This window comes from Halichoeres trimaculatus, unplaced genomic scaffold (genome assembly GCF_033239565.1).
Source record: "Halichoeres trimaculatus isolate MK-OKI-2021-1 unplaced genomic scaffold, fHalTri1.1 fHalTri1_scaffold_15, whole genome shotgun sequence".
Taxonomy (NCBI): Eukaryota; Metazoa; Chordata; class Actinopteri; order Labriformes; family Labridae; genus Halichoeres; species Halichoeres trimaculatus.
In genome coordinates this window covers 27,877,620-27,894,994 of record NW_027437193.1, presented here as the reverse complement: position 1 = coordinate 27,894,994, position 17,375 = coordinate 27,877,620, and the positions used below count along the sequence as shown (strand labels likewise).

General features: G+C 39.9%; 1 protein-coding gene across 1 annotated transcript in view; it reads left to right on the top strand.

Moving 5' to 3' along the window:
- Positions 1-2,985: 2,985 nt before the first annotated feature.
- The window catches only part of ece2a (endothelin converting enzyme 2a), a 131,444-nt gene continuing 117,054 nt past the window's right edge, over positions 2,986-17,375 (top strand). Inside the window, exons 1-2 of the mRNA XM_074687912.1 lie at positions 2,986-3,108; positions 3,751-3,915. Of these exons, the coding sequence (XP_074544013.1) occupies positions 3,756-3,915 (160 nt within the window). The 5' untranslated portion in view covers positions 2,986-3,108; positions 3,751-3,755. The remainder of the gene's footprint in view (positions 3,109-3,750; positions 3,916-17,375) is intronic.

Sequence of the window (17,375 nt, the reverse complement as noted above, 5' to 3'; positions counted from 1 at the left end):
TTGGTCATTGTTTATTGACTCTTGTTCGATGAAATAAAATAAAATAAAATAATAGAATAATGAGATTATCACTGTATTCCATACCTGCTTCAGATTCAGAGTCCTGTTAATGTGCATGCTGACTCACTTGGAAACACTGGACATATTTCAATCAAAGCGATTATGAATGTTGGTAAAGGGCCTAACCCTTATATCCCACTGCTCAATGCAGCTCAATTTGGGCTCATATGACACTGTGTATAAGTTTTGTCACGTTTAAATGAAATTCTCAGTTCACACAACACTTTACTTTTGCTGGTGATAATCTTTTACACAAATAAAATTTAGATGGACTGCTTAACTAGTTAATCAGTGGCTCAAAATCTAATCAAAGGTCAATATGTTCAATACATTAAAGACTGTTTCAAGACGAACAATATGACTATAAAACAGTCTAACGCTAGCATTCAATAACATCTTAGTTAACATTGCAACTTAATATTGTCACAAGATACAAAAATAGGTTAAGAGGGGTTAATAAAACAAGCTAAGATCAATGCTAGTTTCCTAGTTGTTCTGTTATAAAAAAAATTGTAAACTGCTAATAGCTTTTGCAACTGTGTTGCACTTTTTAAAGTTTTGACTTGAAACGTGATACAATATCTACTTGGGTATCCCTATCCATGTTCATAGTTTTAAGTGTTGGAGCAGGAAGTATTGTCATGGTCAAAGGTCAAGTCCCCATATGGATTGTTTTTGCTGTTTCTCAATATAACTCTGTAGAATGACAGGTTTCCCAAGCTGCTCTATCTGAATGACTCTGCTCTGACCAGGATTCATTACCATCAAACAGACAAAGATCTGAACTCCAAGGCTTGTCCCTGTGAGGAAAAACTGCGACCTGACCATGCTACCAAATCACCCTCAACAATATATAGCCTGCCTTTGGCAGTGGAAATGGATACAGATACAGTGAAGCACTCTGATTCCTCTGAGATAGCTGATTTTTTTTTCCATCATAGCAGATTGGCTGCAAAAGGACTGTGGACATTATAGCTCCTATTTTCTGAATTCATGCAGAGGATAACAATTCAGTCAGTATGAAATGAAGAGGGATGTACATAAAGTTGACAGAATGTCACTTGACGCACCGAAGGCGTAAGAAACCCCTCGATGAGCTGTTCACAAAAAGAGGGCGAGATTAGACTCACACAGTGAAGAAGCACAACAGCAGAGCACAGAAGAAGCATCTCTTGCCAAGCATGATAAATAGGAACATGGAGTATATAAATCATCTTAACAGTAACTTCAATGTAAGATTCAGGACTTCCCTGCTCTTGTTCACGGCACTGTGCTCTCTCAGAGATAGATGTGCTCAGGCTGTGTGGTTATGTAATTTTTCACTGTAAGCTACGAAAATGGCTATAGACAAATAAGTAAACACAAAAAATGAACAAAGAATCACTCTTGGTAGGTAATCTGTAAAGCTTGGCTGCTGTTAATAAACAATCCTCCCCCAAATTCAATCCTTTGATAATTGTAGTGTGATACTACCATCTGCTGGGGATAATAAGACATTGCTGCTGTGAATTTCAAATTCTCAGAGTATACAGTTTACTCATTTCATTTATGACACGTCAGATAAAAAAATGTGGCAAGTACTTTTTTTTAGTTATTGAAGATCCCTAACCAAATTTTGTCTTCTTTTCCCCTCTGCCTTTCAAAAATTTTTGTACATGCTACTGACCCAATGCTCATGTGAGACTCAGTAGTCAGAGCTAAGTGCTGGAATAACACACAGGAGGATCAAAATGTAGACCTAACTGTTAGTCCAGTAACTTATCAGCCATGGTTATACCACACTGAGGAAAGTCTTAGATGGTATGGCTGGAAAAAAACAGCAACAAGTAGTTTCTTTTCTTTCTTTTTATTGAATGGACCCATACATCACAGCTTTTAAGCAGACGAAATCCACGAGTTGTGATTTTATCTGTAGCAAAAGGCCCTAAATGTATTTACACACATATATTCCATCATCTGACATCCTGTATTAGTGCCTTATTTAGCGGTGTTTTTGTGTGAAAGTAACGCGCCGAAAATTCTCTAAATAAAGCGTGAATGCAGACAGATATCAGATTTTTTCGGTGGGAGTCCGTTTATTTGTGTTTTTGGTCAAGTAAAATATGCCCCGTCTGTGAGTGCAGAGGAGCAGGGAGGGTGTGTTTGGTAGGTATTCGCGAATACACGGAAGATGACAGGAAATGATCCCGCCCATAACTTAACAAAATATGATTGGCAAAGACAGCTGTCATTATCAAATTGTGTCCACGTTCGCTTGAGTTACACAGGCATTCGACGCAGTTACTGAAGGCCCTGCCTGCCAGAATGTGTCGCTGATTTACCCAGATACCATCAAAAGGAAAATTGTGATTGGTCCATTTTTCATTTAGTTATGTTAACCCATTGTTTGCCAGGACAAGTTTATAAAAATAATATAAAACTCAGTGCTATTATTTCATTGAGTAAGATAAACAAAATAAAACAAAATAAAGAAATAAAATAATTATTTAGAAGTACAAAAATTCTTTCAATATTTTTTATTAGGCCTTCACTGAATACCTTGAAGGCCCAGAGGGTTCCCCTCTGCTGTATTGGGTGAGGTTTGGGTCTTGTGCTGATCATCTTGCCTGTATTGGTTTATTTTCATTAGATAAATCGAGGAGAGACAACAATTCCATCAGCTTTTTGTGATTTTTTTCAGGTTCCATACTATCTGCTGTGTTTCACTGCTTTCAGTTATTCTGTTGCACATTTCTTCATTTTCAAATTTGTTTTAAAGCTTTCTGCCTCTTCAGCTTCAGCATTTCAACGCATTTGCTGCAAGAAAATGCACATTTTCTCGTTATGAGACGATATCTCAAGATGGGATTCTATAGTTGAGGGTAAGGTACTGGTTAAGAGTGTGAACTGCTCTTTTTTACTTAGTTTACTTGAATGCACCTTGCGGAATCCTAAAATGGGCAAACCGTTCAATAGCTCTGTAGTGTGCCCACAACACGTGGAGGTACCCAGTCATCCTCCACTGGCGTTTTTACCAATCCCAGAGCTACTGGCCTTAACGACAATTTCGTAAGTAGCAATATAAACGTTTTCCTATACTGTTATTTGTGTGTGTGTGATTCAGTTTGTATAATTTTAAGTTCGCCGGCTGTATGAAGCGGGCTAAATGTTGTTGTCTCATTTCCACCTGCGTTGTTCAGTCATAGTACACTGAGGGAGGTTCAAGAGCGCAGCGCTTCCTGAAAACCGACCTTAAATACTTGTTGGGTAACAATTTCAACGTTGGAAAGGCTACATGTGTGTCAGGTGTCACATCTAAGACCAGGTTACTGTTTGCCCAACAGGACATTTAGCTTACAGTCCACGAACATCACCCATCCTAGTGTTTTAGCTAGCTGCTAAAACAGCTAGCAGTTTGGCCAGCAGTGTAAATGACCAACCATAGGTTAAAGTACGGAGCATAGACTGAATAATAGAAACTGATGACTGTTACTTTCTGTGGCACGTTAATCACTTAGTAAAATGGATAAAATATGGACAGCTTGCCAAGAATAAAAATTAAATATCTCAATTTTGGTAGCTACTGAAATAAGTCAGTCTTGTCGATGCAATAATGAATTTATTTTTTCTAGGTATTATTACAGTTACCATGTTCACTTTGAAAAGGGCCTTCATTATCTTCATTATGGTAATTTTTCTTGTTTGTCACAGAAAACATGGACTACATGCCTGATGACAACTCCAGGTACAAAGATGTTGACTACTGGGATGACAGGTACAAGACAGAGCAGTGTTATGACTGGTTGGGCAGCTTCTCCAAATTTCATCATCTTCTGGAGCAGCACGTCAGGAAAACTGACTCTATTCTGGTACTTGGTGAGTACGGCTATGTTATTGTGAACGCCGCTTTATTTGACTTTAAACCTCATCTATGCATCTGGTCGTGGAGCAATCCAGTGTTTACAGAAAAACAAGATATCAACTCTGTTGATTAATACAACAGGTTGCAGGTTTTGTTTACGTCCTGGTAAATCATCTTTGTGTTTGCCTGTCTGCCATTCCCTTTGCTGTTGTCGGGTAATTGTCATTGCCCTCTATTCTGATGTCAACCTGCCTGTCATCATCTGTCATTATGACTCCCAGATGAAAGCTTCTTGGTTGTCACTGCTGTCATTAGCATGTCAATGCTGCCTTTGAATTTTTGTCAGGCAGCCATGTGTGTTGACTTGTCTTTCTGGTCGGGTGGTGGAAGTGGTCAAAGTACCTTTCTCATACGCAAGTATTGATATATTTTGATGTGCAGACATCCCCTACTGACATCGTTGCTTCATTCATCCTGAAGCTGATCTTGGTATCATCTGGAAATGTTCAAATATGTTGACAATATGCTACCAAAATATTCTGTAAAAAAGATAACTAACCTGTAAAATGAGAAAAAGATGCGAGAAATGAAAGAGCCTTTTGCAATATAAAACTAGGAAAAAAAGCTATCTATCTGGAATTGTCTGATTGTTATCAGTTAAAAATATTTAATTGGCCTCTTTGAAAACATTTCATTAAAAAAAGGGTGGCCAATAACCATGCCTGCTCATGATACTTGTGACATTTGAAAACTGCCTCAAATCAAATTCTGTAGCATATGTCATTGATCTGTTGAAGGAACTATGAGGACTATCTGGAGAAGCTAGTGTTTTTCTTGGATAAAGACTCTGTTTCCCATGAGCACTCGCACCCTCTGTTGTGAGGACGTGACCCTTACAATGCATGTGTTTGTTTTGGAGCAAATTAAAAATGGAGAGCAGATCTTCTTTTTAACACTGCTTTTTATTTTCATAACAACTTTTTTACTGGATACAACGTGACAACTTAATGTATTTGTTAGCAGTTATGTGGGCCTGTTGTTTCAAACAAGCAAACTTTGTTAACTCAGTTTGTAGCATGGTTTAGTAACTGGCTATATTTGGTGTTACTCACAGCTAAACCATTTCACTGCTAAACTTTGAGATTAGCGCTGTAAATCAGTACTGTCAGACCTGACTAGGAAGCTGAAAAACCGCATTTAGAAATAACCTTTTTTGGAGTTGATAATCTCATTTTAAATTGTAGATTACGATTAGGCATGTAAGGGAGCACTTTTCAAGATAATAAATTACTCCGCACTCAAGCACGATTGCCCCCCCACCCCCCACCCCACGCAGCGCCGTTCCCTCGCTGGAGAGTACGGCCAGTGGTCACACTGCTCCATTATGTCCACCAAACTGTAGCAGGTATCACATACTTGGTTTGCCAACGTCCTCCTGAAGCGTCTGAAGCGGGATCTCATCAGAGTCAGCACAATGAGGCACAGAGAGCACTGCTAAAACTTTAGAGACTTTTTGACTCATGGTAAGTCGATTTGGTCTGACACAGCCCATTAACACCCCACTACTGTTTAAAATGATTGTGGAGAGGGGCGGGTGCAGCGAATGTACGCCATGGATCATACCCCATGGCCTCGTGCTTGTGATGAAGTGAACCACCCTGAAGCCCACCTCTCCTAAGTGCGCCAAAACAGAATTGTGACTCGTGCTCAAGCACGGCACACTTGCCAATCGCCAGTCAAATTGGACTTTAGAGTTGAAGCGCGCTTAAGGACGGTGCAGTTAGCCAGTGTGACAGCTTCCTTAGCCAATCCACACAGCACCTTTAAGCTGTGTGCCTACATAGAGACCTGCGTATCCAGCCTGACATTCACCTCTTTAAAATTGTGACTATGTATCAAAACAGGACACAGGACAAATATTTTGGTTGGAGCACTTGGTGTTGAACATTTCCCGTATCACAACTGTCCCTTGTCCTCTGCTTACACTGATTCAGCAGCCGTATGCTCCTCTTCTCCAACATCTCCTCTCTTTTCTTGTTTGCAATAACGCAGTATGATCAACTATCGCCTACATTAGCTCCAACTTAAACATTTTTTGGCCAGATTCAGTCTTCATGGTCGGAGGATATGGCCAATGTGTTGCAGTGTGTGACTAACATTCAAATAGCACTGATGGTTTGCGTTCAAGTGGAGTATCGCAGTGTGACACTCCAGTGCACAGGTATGCAACGCTCACTAGGCTAGACTAGGCTTTAGATTAGATTCTGATCGACTTACCGAGGTTAAGTATCACTCTGAAAAGATATTGTATTGTTCAGAATAAAAGACAAAGTTTTTCCCAGGTAATTCCCCTTTTGATTTCGGGCACTAGACTTTGAACAGCTGCTCCACCCTCTTTCTCATTCTCACTTGTCACTCCACAAAAAATGATGTAGAGGAGCAACGTACCAGAGCAGTGCAGCTCAAGAGCTGTACAAGTGAAAAAGCTAATCAGAAAAAGTTATAATGCTAACTTAATTATTCTTATGATGTAAGCTGAGGCATCTAGCAATGTTCAAGTGGCCAAACGATACAGAGTCACAGAGCGTGATGTGCTCAGAAAAAAGTCCTAAAAATACCAGCACTTAGCAAAAAGCATTTTGCCTTGTTTTATATTGTTTTTATAATTTTATTAGAATTTTTTTTAAATAAAACATTCTCTGTGATAAAACAAGATTATGTCATCCAAAAGGATTTTTTTCTCTGATGCATGTCTGTAACTTTCTGATAAATCAAAGATTTGAAAAATAATTTTTTTCCTGTCCTAATGCCTGAAATACACTAGATACGTCTGCAGTGCGACTGTTGCGCTGCATCTTGACTGTGTTTGTCAAACACCAGCTGTGTGTTCAGTCCAACAAGCTGCATGACTGACAGACAGCTGGAGTCACAGACTGAGAAATTCCCACGTTTCCCACTGCATTGATAAGTCTCTCTTCATTCATGTTGGTCTGTAAAACCTTAAACCTGTTGACATCTCGTCTGGCTCCACTCATTAAGTCTGTTTATTGTCATAGTCAAGCTAAATACAAACTGATTTTGACACGATCTGTTTCATTTTGAAAGACACTGGGTGTTTTTAAGTAGCCTCCAGTCACAACTTCCTGTCCAGCTCAATCTTTTGTTATGTATTTTTATAATAATTGACGTAATCTAGCATTCCAATATAGTTACATGCTGTGTTCAGGGTTGATGTATGTTTATCTGGCAGACAGAAGGTTAGCTTCTGTCTCCAGCTTGTGTCTGAGGTCTCTTTGACCCTGTGTAAACTTTCACTCAGTCTCCTAGCTCCATGCTCTGATTCAACAGTCACACACTTTGATAGCACATCTCTTCTGAAAACTGACACCAGCTGTGGGTTGAGACAGTGGTGTCAGTCATGTTTTTTGGCCAATTACTCTCGGGTGTTAAGTTTAACTCAACCTCTGGTAGGCATAGTAATGATTGTTCTAAAATTGTTTTGCTCCCGGATATCGGGGCTCATTCTTTTGGGACCAGCGCTGTAAACCTTACCTGTGACCAGAATAAATGCTAAACTGAGAAATGGATCTTCTTCTTGTGATCTTCGGGAATTGTTTGACTAAAGAACCGGGTAGATTTTTATTACACTTTCCTACACTGAATCTATGGATCACAGCTCTGTGTCCAGCAAAAACAGGATGGCTACGTGCAACATGACAAAGCAGCCACACAGATGTACTGCAACTGAACTGATCCAGTGTAAGTTGGCACATCGACTTGAATGGAAACCTATCTGATCAGTTTGTCTTGACAGAACAGAGATGCACTACAGACGCATCTGGTGTATTTCAACCATGAAAAGAAAAAGCAACACTTAAAGAAATGTAATGACACAATGATGTGTAGTTTCACCATGGAAACTGTTTTATTTAAGAGAAAACGGCTCATAAAAAGCTGTCCACTGCAGTAACCACTATGCGCCAGTGGGGTTAAAGAAGCACCCCTCTGTACTTCACACAAATGTCCACAGGGTGTCACTGTTGCTTTAGAAAACATATCCCGTTCTCTTGTTCTCAGCTCTACCTGCCTGCAGCACCTGATTTTAAAGCACTGCAGCTCTGTGAAACGTGCTGCAAAAACATTTGAGGCATAGAAACAGTGTTTAGGCCTAGTAACAAAAATGAGGCGTTTTCCTGTTATCTCCAAACACTGAGAATATTAAGCAACTGAACTAATTTCAAATGTTTAATTTGTCTAATTTCTAATTTACAATGTATCCGTTCATCATTTGAAGAGGTGGTTGTGGACTCAGGATAATAGACAGTGTGGGTCCAGGGGTGGTGATGGTGAAGATGTACACTTTGATGGAGTTACTCATCAAAAGATGCAGTAAACAGTGTCATTGTGTTAAATGATGTAGTTAGTTTTGAATTAATGTAGTTGTTTGGTATTCAGAGGAGTTAAAGGCAGTGTGCTAAAACACCATCTGTAAGCCTTTTTTTCTCAGATTGTTATACCTCCACAGAAGCATAGAGGGCTACGGTGGTCCGTGTTTTACCCGGTGTGAGCCTTGTTGATGCACGCACAGAGGGGTTTGCATGGTGTGTGTCTGTGTGCGTTAGGAGGTTTGTTAAATATGTGTCAGGGAGTGACAGGGGCTTCTGCTTTGTGTGTATGTGGGTAAAAGGGGAGGGGTGCTGCTGACAAAGGCTTTGATTTGGGGTGTTTATTGGTCGATACATGTCTGTGGTTGTTATGCTCCTGTCTGACTCCACTGAGAACATGTGAACAACTTTATGTTTCTGAAAGCCTTTTTTAAATAAGGGTGCAGATTAGGAAACTGCTTTTGAAATGCTTTCAGAGTGAGATGATGGATGGACAGATGGACAGATGGACATGGAGCCTCACTTTTCAGAGTGCGTCACAGGCACACCTACAGCAGAGGCGTGAGTGGGCTGTGGAGTCTGATGTACAAGATATCTTCCCTCGCTTCTCTCCTGCGCTGCACTGCAGCAGGCAACACCAGGATAGACTACTTTCTGCACGCTGATTTAAACCCAAAGGAGAGCCATTATATCGCATGAGAGCACTCATCTCAGAGGGCATCTCTCTTTCTCTCTGTCTCTCTTTTTCTCTTTCCCTCCGCGCAAGATCACGGAATCACACGTTTCTGTCACTAGCACGTGTTCACGTCTTCCTCAACAACACATGCACAGATAAGGAGCTATATGGAGAAGCGTAAAGATGTGTGAACCCTCACGTGTTGTGCAGACATGGAGAGCTCTTAAAAGCACTTAAATAAAGCAGTGGCTGGACAACTGCCTGCCGCGGTGGCAAACAATCCCCAGCTTCGCTCGCTTATCAAGTGTGTAAAACCAGAGTGACTGTCAGCTCCTTTTAAAATGACACAATAAATCATCGCAGCTAAAGGAGGATAGCGTTTAACCTAGCTGAGAGGAGGAGAGGATTGAAGAAAGACTGGAGGTGCTCTGTGCTAAGTGTGTGATGAGTGGATGAAGGGAAGAGAGATGGATGGGAGGTAAATAACTAATCAGGTTTGGGCCGCTCAACTGTCTCAGATGGAGGTCATTTCCATTAAGATAATCTGTACAGCACAGAGAGGGAGCTACAAGGGAGGGAGGAATTTATAGATGAGGAGAAGCAGAGCGCTCTGCTGCAGGCTGATGACAGCTCTGATATCTTTCTCAGTCAGCTGGGAATATTTTTACTGTGTTTCAGTCTGTGTCCTCTATAATCTATAAAGTCTCAGAGCTACATTTTGCTGACACACTCTCAGCCCTTGTTAACCCGTTTTCTCTCCCCACCAAACTTCTGTCTGACTGCTTCTTGGAAACCTACAGAGATTTCTTCTTCATCACTTCCACTTTCCTCCCGGAGCCCCCTGATAACCCAATTCTGCCTTTAGATATGATTCTGTTTCTCTCAGTGAACTCCTAGTCAGCAGTATCAGAATGCTGTAAACTAAAACCACACACAGTCCTGCTTTTGTATGACAACAGATTAACGATAATCTGAAATGATACTAGATAATGTAAGAATACAATATCAGACATCAGAGTAATCTTGTCTATTTTGGGGATTTCATCAGAAAGGATGGATGACGCAACTGGAGTTGAAGGAGGACCATGATTTGCGATTCATTTCAGATCAACGGGCTCTATTGGCACCAAAGGAAAATGCCTTTGTAAGAATTTTTAAGAACATCACTACTATTCTGCTTAAAATAAAAGTCCAGTTATTTATTTATTTTTTTGTCACTGTATATTTATTGCTAGGCGCCGCCCTGTTGGCCATGGCTGCCTTTTGCAGCAGCTCTCTCTTCTTTGTCCATTTCTTATAATTTTTTTGTCTCTTTTTCGTAATCTTTGTATTTGGAGTGGATCATTACTTTGTATGGTTCCTTTGTTGGTCATGGACACCAAACATTTTGTGTCTTCAATGACATTTTTACTATTTTTTCTCCTGTGTTTGTCTGGAGATCTTACATGTAACCATGACTGCATTGTTTACATGTGAAATCAGCTGTTAGCAGCCTGTAGCATGTCAATGCCAACTGGTGCAAGGCCTGATGTCTTCGCACAAGGTGAGGAGAAGGAGGTGAGGACGATGTGCTGGTTCGCAGGTGTGAGCTAAGAAGTGATGACATAGACCTGTCCTTCCATCCATCATTATTGGGAACATAAGATTTGTCTCCAATAAGATGGACGAGCTAGCTGAGCTAACCCAGCAACAGAGAGAATACCAGAAGGCAGAGTAGCATCGTGCTATTCACAGACATGGCGAACAGAGCTAACATCAACAACCAACGCTACATTGGAGCAGACAGGATCCAGGAGACAGAGACTGAACAGACTGCTGAAGAAGCTCAGTCCTGGACCCTGGGGAGGTGGAGGCTGGCTGAACTGGACAATGATGGACAAGCTGTCATCATCTTTTTTCTGATGGACCTTTTTGCACTTTCTATACACTTTCTTACTTTTGTTTTCTTGTATTGCTGCTGTGACCTCAATATTGTTGTACTTGTTACAATGACAATAAAGTTTTATTATATTCTATTATATCAATTTTTTTGAATACAAAAAAAGTTGAACACTACACCAATCACATAGAAACAACAAAGAACTGGTGAACTAAACAAAACTAAACATTGTCAATAATCACACATAGGAAAGTCAAACTACATATTCTAAAAGTAGGTAAATTAAATTAAAAAAAAATTAAAGGGTTGTCATATTTGGTCAAACTCCTCAGTGGATACCTGAAGTGTGTATCTTTTCTAATTTAAGAAACTATATGACCTCACAGATCCACCGATAACAAGTTGGAGGACGATCACTTTTCCAGTTTGTAAGAATGAGATGCCTAGCCAAAAGGGCAGAGTAGGCAACACAACACAACTGTATGTTTGTTGGAGTGACTTTACCTGACAGCACACCAAAATGTGTGTCTGTATATTTTTACCTGTGATCTTTGAGAAGACATCAAATATGGCTGACCAGTATGGTGCAAGGCTTGGACATGACCAGAATGCGCGTTTGCATCTGTCACATAAGGGGCTAATATCAGGAATAATCCCTGAAAGTTTGACCTTGGACATATGAAGGCGGTGTACAATAACTGTATGAGGCCATGTCTTGTGCAAACAGAAGTTGAATGAATTTTACGGAGTATCTTGGTTGATCATCAGATATTTGTTTCCAAGTCACTCTCCCAGTATTCCCCGATGATAGAAAAAGATAAAACCCAAGTGGCAACCTCTGGTCTAAGAATATGAGACAATACTGAAGTGCTAAAACCTGCTGTTTCTCAAGTATCCGCTTGAGGCTGACTCCGGAAGTCACATAACCACCAAGCCAAAAAAAGACGCTTTCAAAGCAGAAATTAACCTATTTACAGCCTGGTTTAAACAACGTCTCCTGTCTGAGTCGCTAATTTTACTATTGGCACACACTGTACGGGGGGTGAATTTTTTTCTGACTTGGTCATTCAGTGGATATTAAGATCGTGAACTTGCCCAATCAGAGGTCACGATCTCAGGGTCACGTGACCGACAGGCGCCCTATAGCTTTACGAGAAGCCCTTGCCACTACCAATATAGCTGCTATAGCCAATGTGCTTCATTTACCGTTTTAGACGGGTGATGTCAGGGAGACTACGTCCATGTTTTATACAGTCTATGATGAAACTTCCAAATCAGACAAAACAGTATAAAGTTTGGATATTGTTTTAATGACTCCTGGTTTTAGTTCAAGAATTGTCTCGAGCAGTTTTTAGTGGTAGAAAAGGAAACTGGGTGAGTTTTGATGAAGTCTATCGTCTGTAAATACCAGAAAAAAAACAGTTATTTATTATTTCAATAAACTACTTTTTAGTGAGTTTACTAACTCAAAGAATTTTCTGGGTTAAATTCATTTATTACATTTTAATTTGAAAACTGCATTTAAAAAGGCCTGGAGATGATGACAGCAAAAATTTGGAGAATGAAAAATGGCATTTACAATGGATTTGGTGAAAGAAGAAAAGAACTCTTACAATAACTGTGAAGATTTTTGAAATAAACCAAATGTTGTTTTTTTTTGTAGTTTTGTCACATTACAGGCTTTTTCCTTGTATAATTAAAAAGCAGCACTCACTTTTCTTCAACCACCTCCTCTATCGGCTTTCCCACACACTAAACCTGTCCTAATATTACATCATGGTTTATTTTTCAAAACAGCACAAAAGTAGAAACAGTATTGACTCTCTTCTTCCTTCAGATTGACGGGGTGGTGAAATCATTCATAATATCTCATCCTGTTTAAGCTCACTGCCCACTCACACACCCACTTCAACCACAGTGACTGAAGGTCAGCTTTGTTTCTGCTGAAAATTCCTGTAACGATTTCTTGGGATAATGGTGTTTATGTGTTTATAACCTGATGTAAACATGCCTTTCTTGGAACTCAACATGAATTTTAAGAGTGGGATAGCTCATAAATTAGCTCAGGGTTATGAAACAGGACTGAGTGAAGCAAAACGACTGCTGGCGAAGTCTTGTATATGTAATGCTACATAAACCGTGGTCTTGATGCTAATGAAACATTACTGTGTGTCTTGAGTTTCATAATGTGACATAACTACGCTCAGCTACGGCTGCATGGTCGGCTTGAGGCCTGCGGTGGTTTGCCTCAGAGCACTGCATCAATCAGTCCTTGTGGACCCCCCTTTCTCCTCCTGACCTGTTTGTGTGTTAGCAACATTACCCAGCATTAGCAGTGATCAGCTGGGTCCAGCTCCTGCCTCATAGAGCCACAGCTCTTTCTTTTATGGCTCGCTCCAGGCTGCTGCCAGTGATGTAATGACCTCACGTCTCCCAGTGGTCCGCACTCATGCCTCGTTCCCCAAGGCGAGGAGCGATGATGTAACGACTCTGCTCTCCAGCAGTGAGAGGGGCTGAGATGTATTTTTAAAGCCTGACATGTTTTTTACGTGTTAACATCGGTGCTTTTTGTATCGAGGTCATGAAGCCAGGTCTCCATGGTCAGAGCTTGAACACCCACCTTTGGTGGCCACAGGTCTGATTAGGCCTGTCATGATAACAAATTTTGCTAGACAATAATTTTCCAAAATATTATTGCCAATAAACAATATTATTGTTAATATTATTTTGATTTTTTTCCATTTTTCAATTGATGTAATTATGATAAATGGGATAATGAAATGAGTACACCATATCAAAAGCAAGAAACTTTAATTTCTTAAGAGCATTTAACTGTAATTAAAAGGTCAGGATCTTTTAAATAAAATAAATTAAACAAAAAATTTATTTAACAAACAAGAAAGAGAAAAAAAATACAATGAAAATGAAATGGACTCTGTTTTAGAAAAAAATACATGTCAATGAAAATAATTAATACTAATCAAAAACAAAACATAGACCCTGTCTCTAAAGAAAAAATGAAACTCCAAAAAAAAAAAATCAACTATGAAAACTATAGCCTAAATAAAAGGGAGTTTATACAGTTCCTGAATTTTTTGTAACATGTACTTTTTCCCAGTCAATCCGTACTGTCTGTCAAACATTTTTAACATTTCTGGCTTTCAACCGTATTGAAGGGCTGCATTTCTTTAGCAATGTAGCTGTCTTTGAGCACCCACCATTTGGCGCTTTTATTTCTATTTACTTTGCCGACCAAAAGCCTCAGTGAGAGCGGATTGTCAAAGAACAAGGCTCCGCTGCACCTCCCCTTCTTCTTCTTCTACGTCGCCACTATTTTCAAACAAATGTGACATTTCAGCTCATTGGTGTTCATGAGCTCACACTTTGTTCATTCTGATAAAAAACAAAATATTCCCACACTGGGACTGTGGCAGGCGGCTTAAGAACCGTATCTTTCGTGCCATTACTCATATTAGCGTGTGTTTCCTCCTTACCTCTCAGGACGCTCGCTTCAGCTCTCTCCGTGTGTACGTGCAAGTAGCCCCGTCTTCACCCCAAAGATCGCATTTTTGACAGATGCTCACCCCGCTATGAATCCGCTAAATCCGCTATAGAACCTATGCACCCTGATGTTAGGAAAGATAGATGTTGTGGGCCATCTTCTCATTCAGCCTCTTTGGTCGAAAGAGAGGAGGAAAACAAACATGCATGCACATGTCAGTTTATCGAGGCTGGCAAACTTACCGAGGCCGTCTTTATTTATCATTCAGTTAATTGATTTATTGATTATCGTGACAGGCCTAGAAGGATGTCTAGAATTACCAAAGATGTTTGGTTACATGACAGATTTTCTTAGTTAAACTTTGAATGAAGGGCTTTCTCCTCAGATTTATAAGCTTGACTTAATACCAGCATGAGGCCTGTAGGCTTTTAATGTGCTGGCAGGTGGTTTTGTTGTGTTGCCTTGGTAGCCTTTTATGAGTATATTTATTTATATTTAGTGCTGCTATCGATAAATCGTACTTTCATCTCCATAGAGACGTAACATCGGCAATAAACAGCCATGTAAATCATAAAGCATCCATTCTCACCATGCAAACATTTCACTTGCTGGAGTGACCCTTAATGTTTCATGCATTCACACTGTTTGGCAAAGATTTGGCTGTCAGCAGCTTTGACATACGTTGGTTTCAGTCGGTTGCCACAGTGTCAGTGGTGGACGAAGAGCTTTTGGCTGACGCAAGCACACTTTTACGATATGGAATCACTGAGTTTGAAATATCCAGGAGAGGAAACCAGAAGAGAAAGTGTCGAGCTGACATGTAGTGGCGGCCTGTGACCAAAATTACTGAGGAAGCCAGAATGAGGATCAGCAGATTTGATCCAGTGTTAAACTATTATTTTCAAATTACTGTTACAGTAACTGTCATTTAACTGATTTCTCATCAGTGTCAGTGAATGTGTTAAAGAAGAGGGTAGTGTTTGTGAGAGGCAGTAAGCCTGAGAGACACATCAGGCGTCAATATGACGAGTGTATGGGTGATGACGTGCCTGTGATTAGGTGAGGGTGAGCGGGGGAGAGCTGTGGGTGCCTGCTTTGGGCTGTGTGTGTGCTTATGACTATGACACACAAGAGTCTCTGTTGAGTTGGAGAAAGCTCATACACAGCTGGTAAATCTGTCACTGCTTTATTACAACAGAGTGCTCAACACTAATGGTGATAATATGGCAATTACAACAATATTTAGGCCTAAAGACACACTTTGTCCACATTCACACAAGCTTTTCTCTTAGTTCTCTCCTGTGTTAAAGTGAGCTTTGGAGTTGGCTTACCATCTTATATGATTTTTAGTTTATCCTCAAAAGGAAGTGTTTGATTTTGATTGGTTGGATGCAAGATTTGATCCAGCCTCCCTTGAGTTTTTTTAATGACGTATCAGCCGTTAAACGATGAGCCGTCCTTCAATCTGATTGGCCAATTGGGGCTTTTTTTTCCTCTAGAGGAGGCGAGGTGATACTGGCCTCTGATTTGGCCTCTGTTTTGCTCCTCACGCTCCGCCAAAGTATGCTGATGTAGTGTTTTAACAACAAGTAAATGAAAAAACTGCCACTGCTGACCATAGATTGTAAAAAAAAAAATGGGTGTCATCTTGCTCGGCTCGAAGTGAGGTCTCCATAAAACTGCTCCCCCTGGTGACTGGCTTCAGTATAGGTTAAAAAATCAGACTCTCCAGTCATTTCAGATGGGCTGTGGTAAAACTTTTAAAAATTAATACTCCTCATAGAAATGTGTCTCATGTCCGATTGTTGTGATGATTTGAAGATATCGTTTGGCTGCCTTGTGTTCAAGTCCTCTTTTTTTCTGAAAAGTTTCGTTTTTATTAGTCATAAGAGGTTAAAAACGAGGCCTTACATCACACTTAACAATGATTGACAGCTGCTTTTCTCATGTATTTTTACGGTGATTGTAAAATATGTAGGAAGTAGAGTCAAGAATTGATTAGACTCCCGAAAGAAAAAAGTATTATTATTTTTGTCACCGGCTCCACTCAGATTCTCGCAGAATCCTTCACAGTCTCTTCTGCGCAGACTCTGGCTGCACAACTGCTACAATGGCTGCGCCTGTGACGGGGGTATTTTGGCTTCAAAACCGTACAATGGTATATGGTGGAGCCACACTGTCCACTCTATATACAGTCTATGCTACTGACATTTAAATAAAGTGTAAAAAAACTGTGCTTTATGGGGCCTCAAACTTGGTATGGCTTGTGTAACCATTTTTTAAGATCCACTAGGGATAGACTGATTACTGGCCAAGCCAATTATTGGCAAAGAAATCAATTTAAAACTGGGTTGCTTTGGCTCTGTTTCATAAACAAAGAAAGATGAAAGATACAATAACATTTCAGTTATTCTGAAATTTTTGAAAACTTTATTTACTGTAGAAAACTTGAGGTAGCTATTTTTTTCTTAAGTTTTTGTTTAACTTTGAAAGACAAGCTGCTGAGCCTAGGAGCTGTTTGATAAATATATGTGCCTGAGGGCATTTCAACAAAGTTAAGTGTTGGGGTTTGAATTATTTAACATTTTGACGCCTGTATTCACTTTCACTACAAATAAATATTGACTCCAAATATCCGTTTTCGGCCCTCTTAATTACTAATAATCGATATCGGTATCAGCCCTGAAAAAAAACCATATTGGTCTATTTCAGCTACCCGCCACTTGATATCAATTTATGGTGAAATCTGGCCCCGGTTCGCTGTTGGGACAGAGGAAGAATACCTGATTTCTGAGTATTGGACAACACAAGCTCCCTTTCTTAAGAGCATCGTTTTTGGTTTTCTTATCACGGCCATTTTCAGCTCAGACAAGAGTATCATCAGCAGATTAATTAATAACTAGAGAAGTTGCATTTCCTTGCAGCAAATGCGTTGAAATGCTGAAGCTGGAAAAGTTTGAATAAAAGTGGAAAAAACTGAAAATGTAAAATAAAGGAAAAAAAAAAATGTTAAGAGAAATGAGGAAAAGACA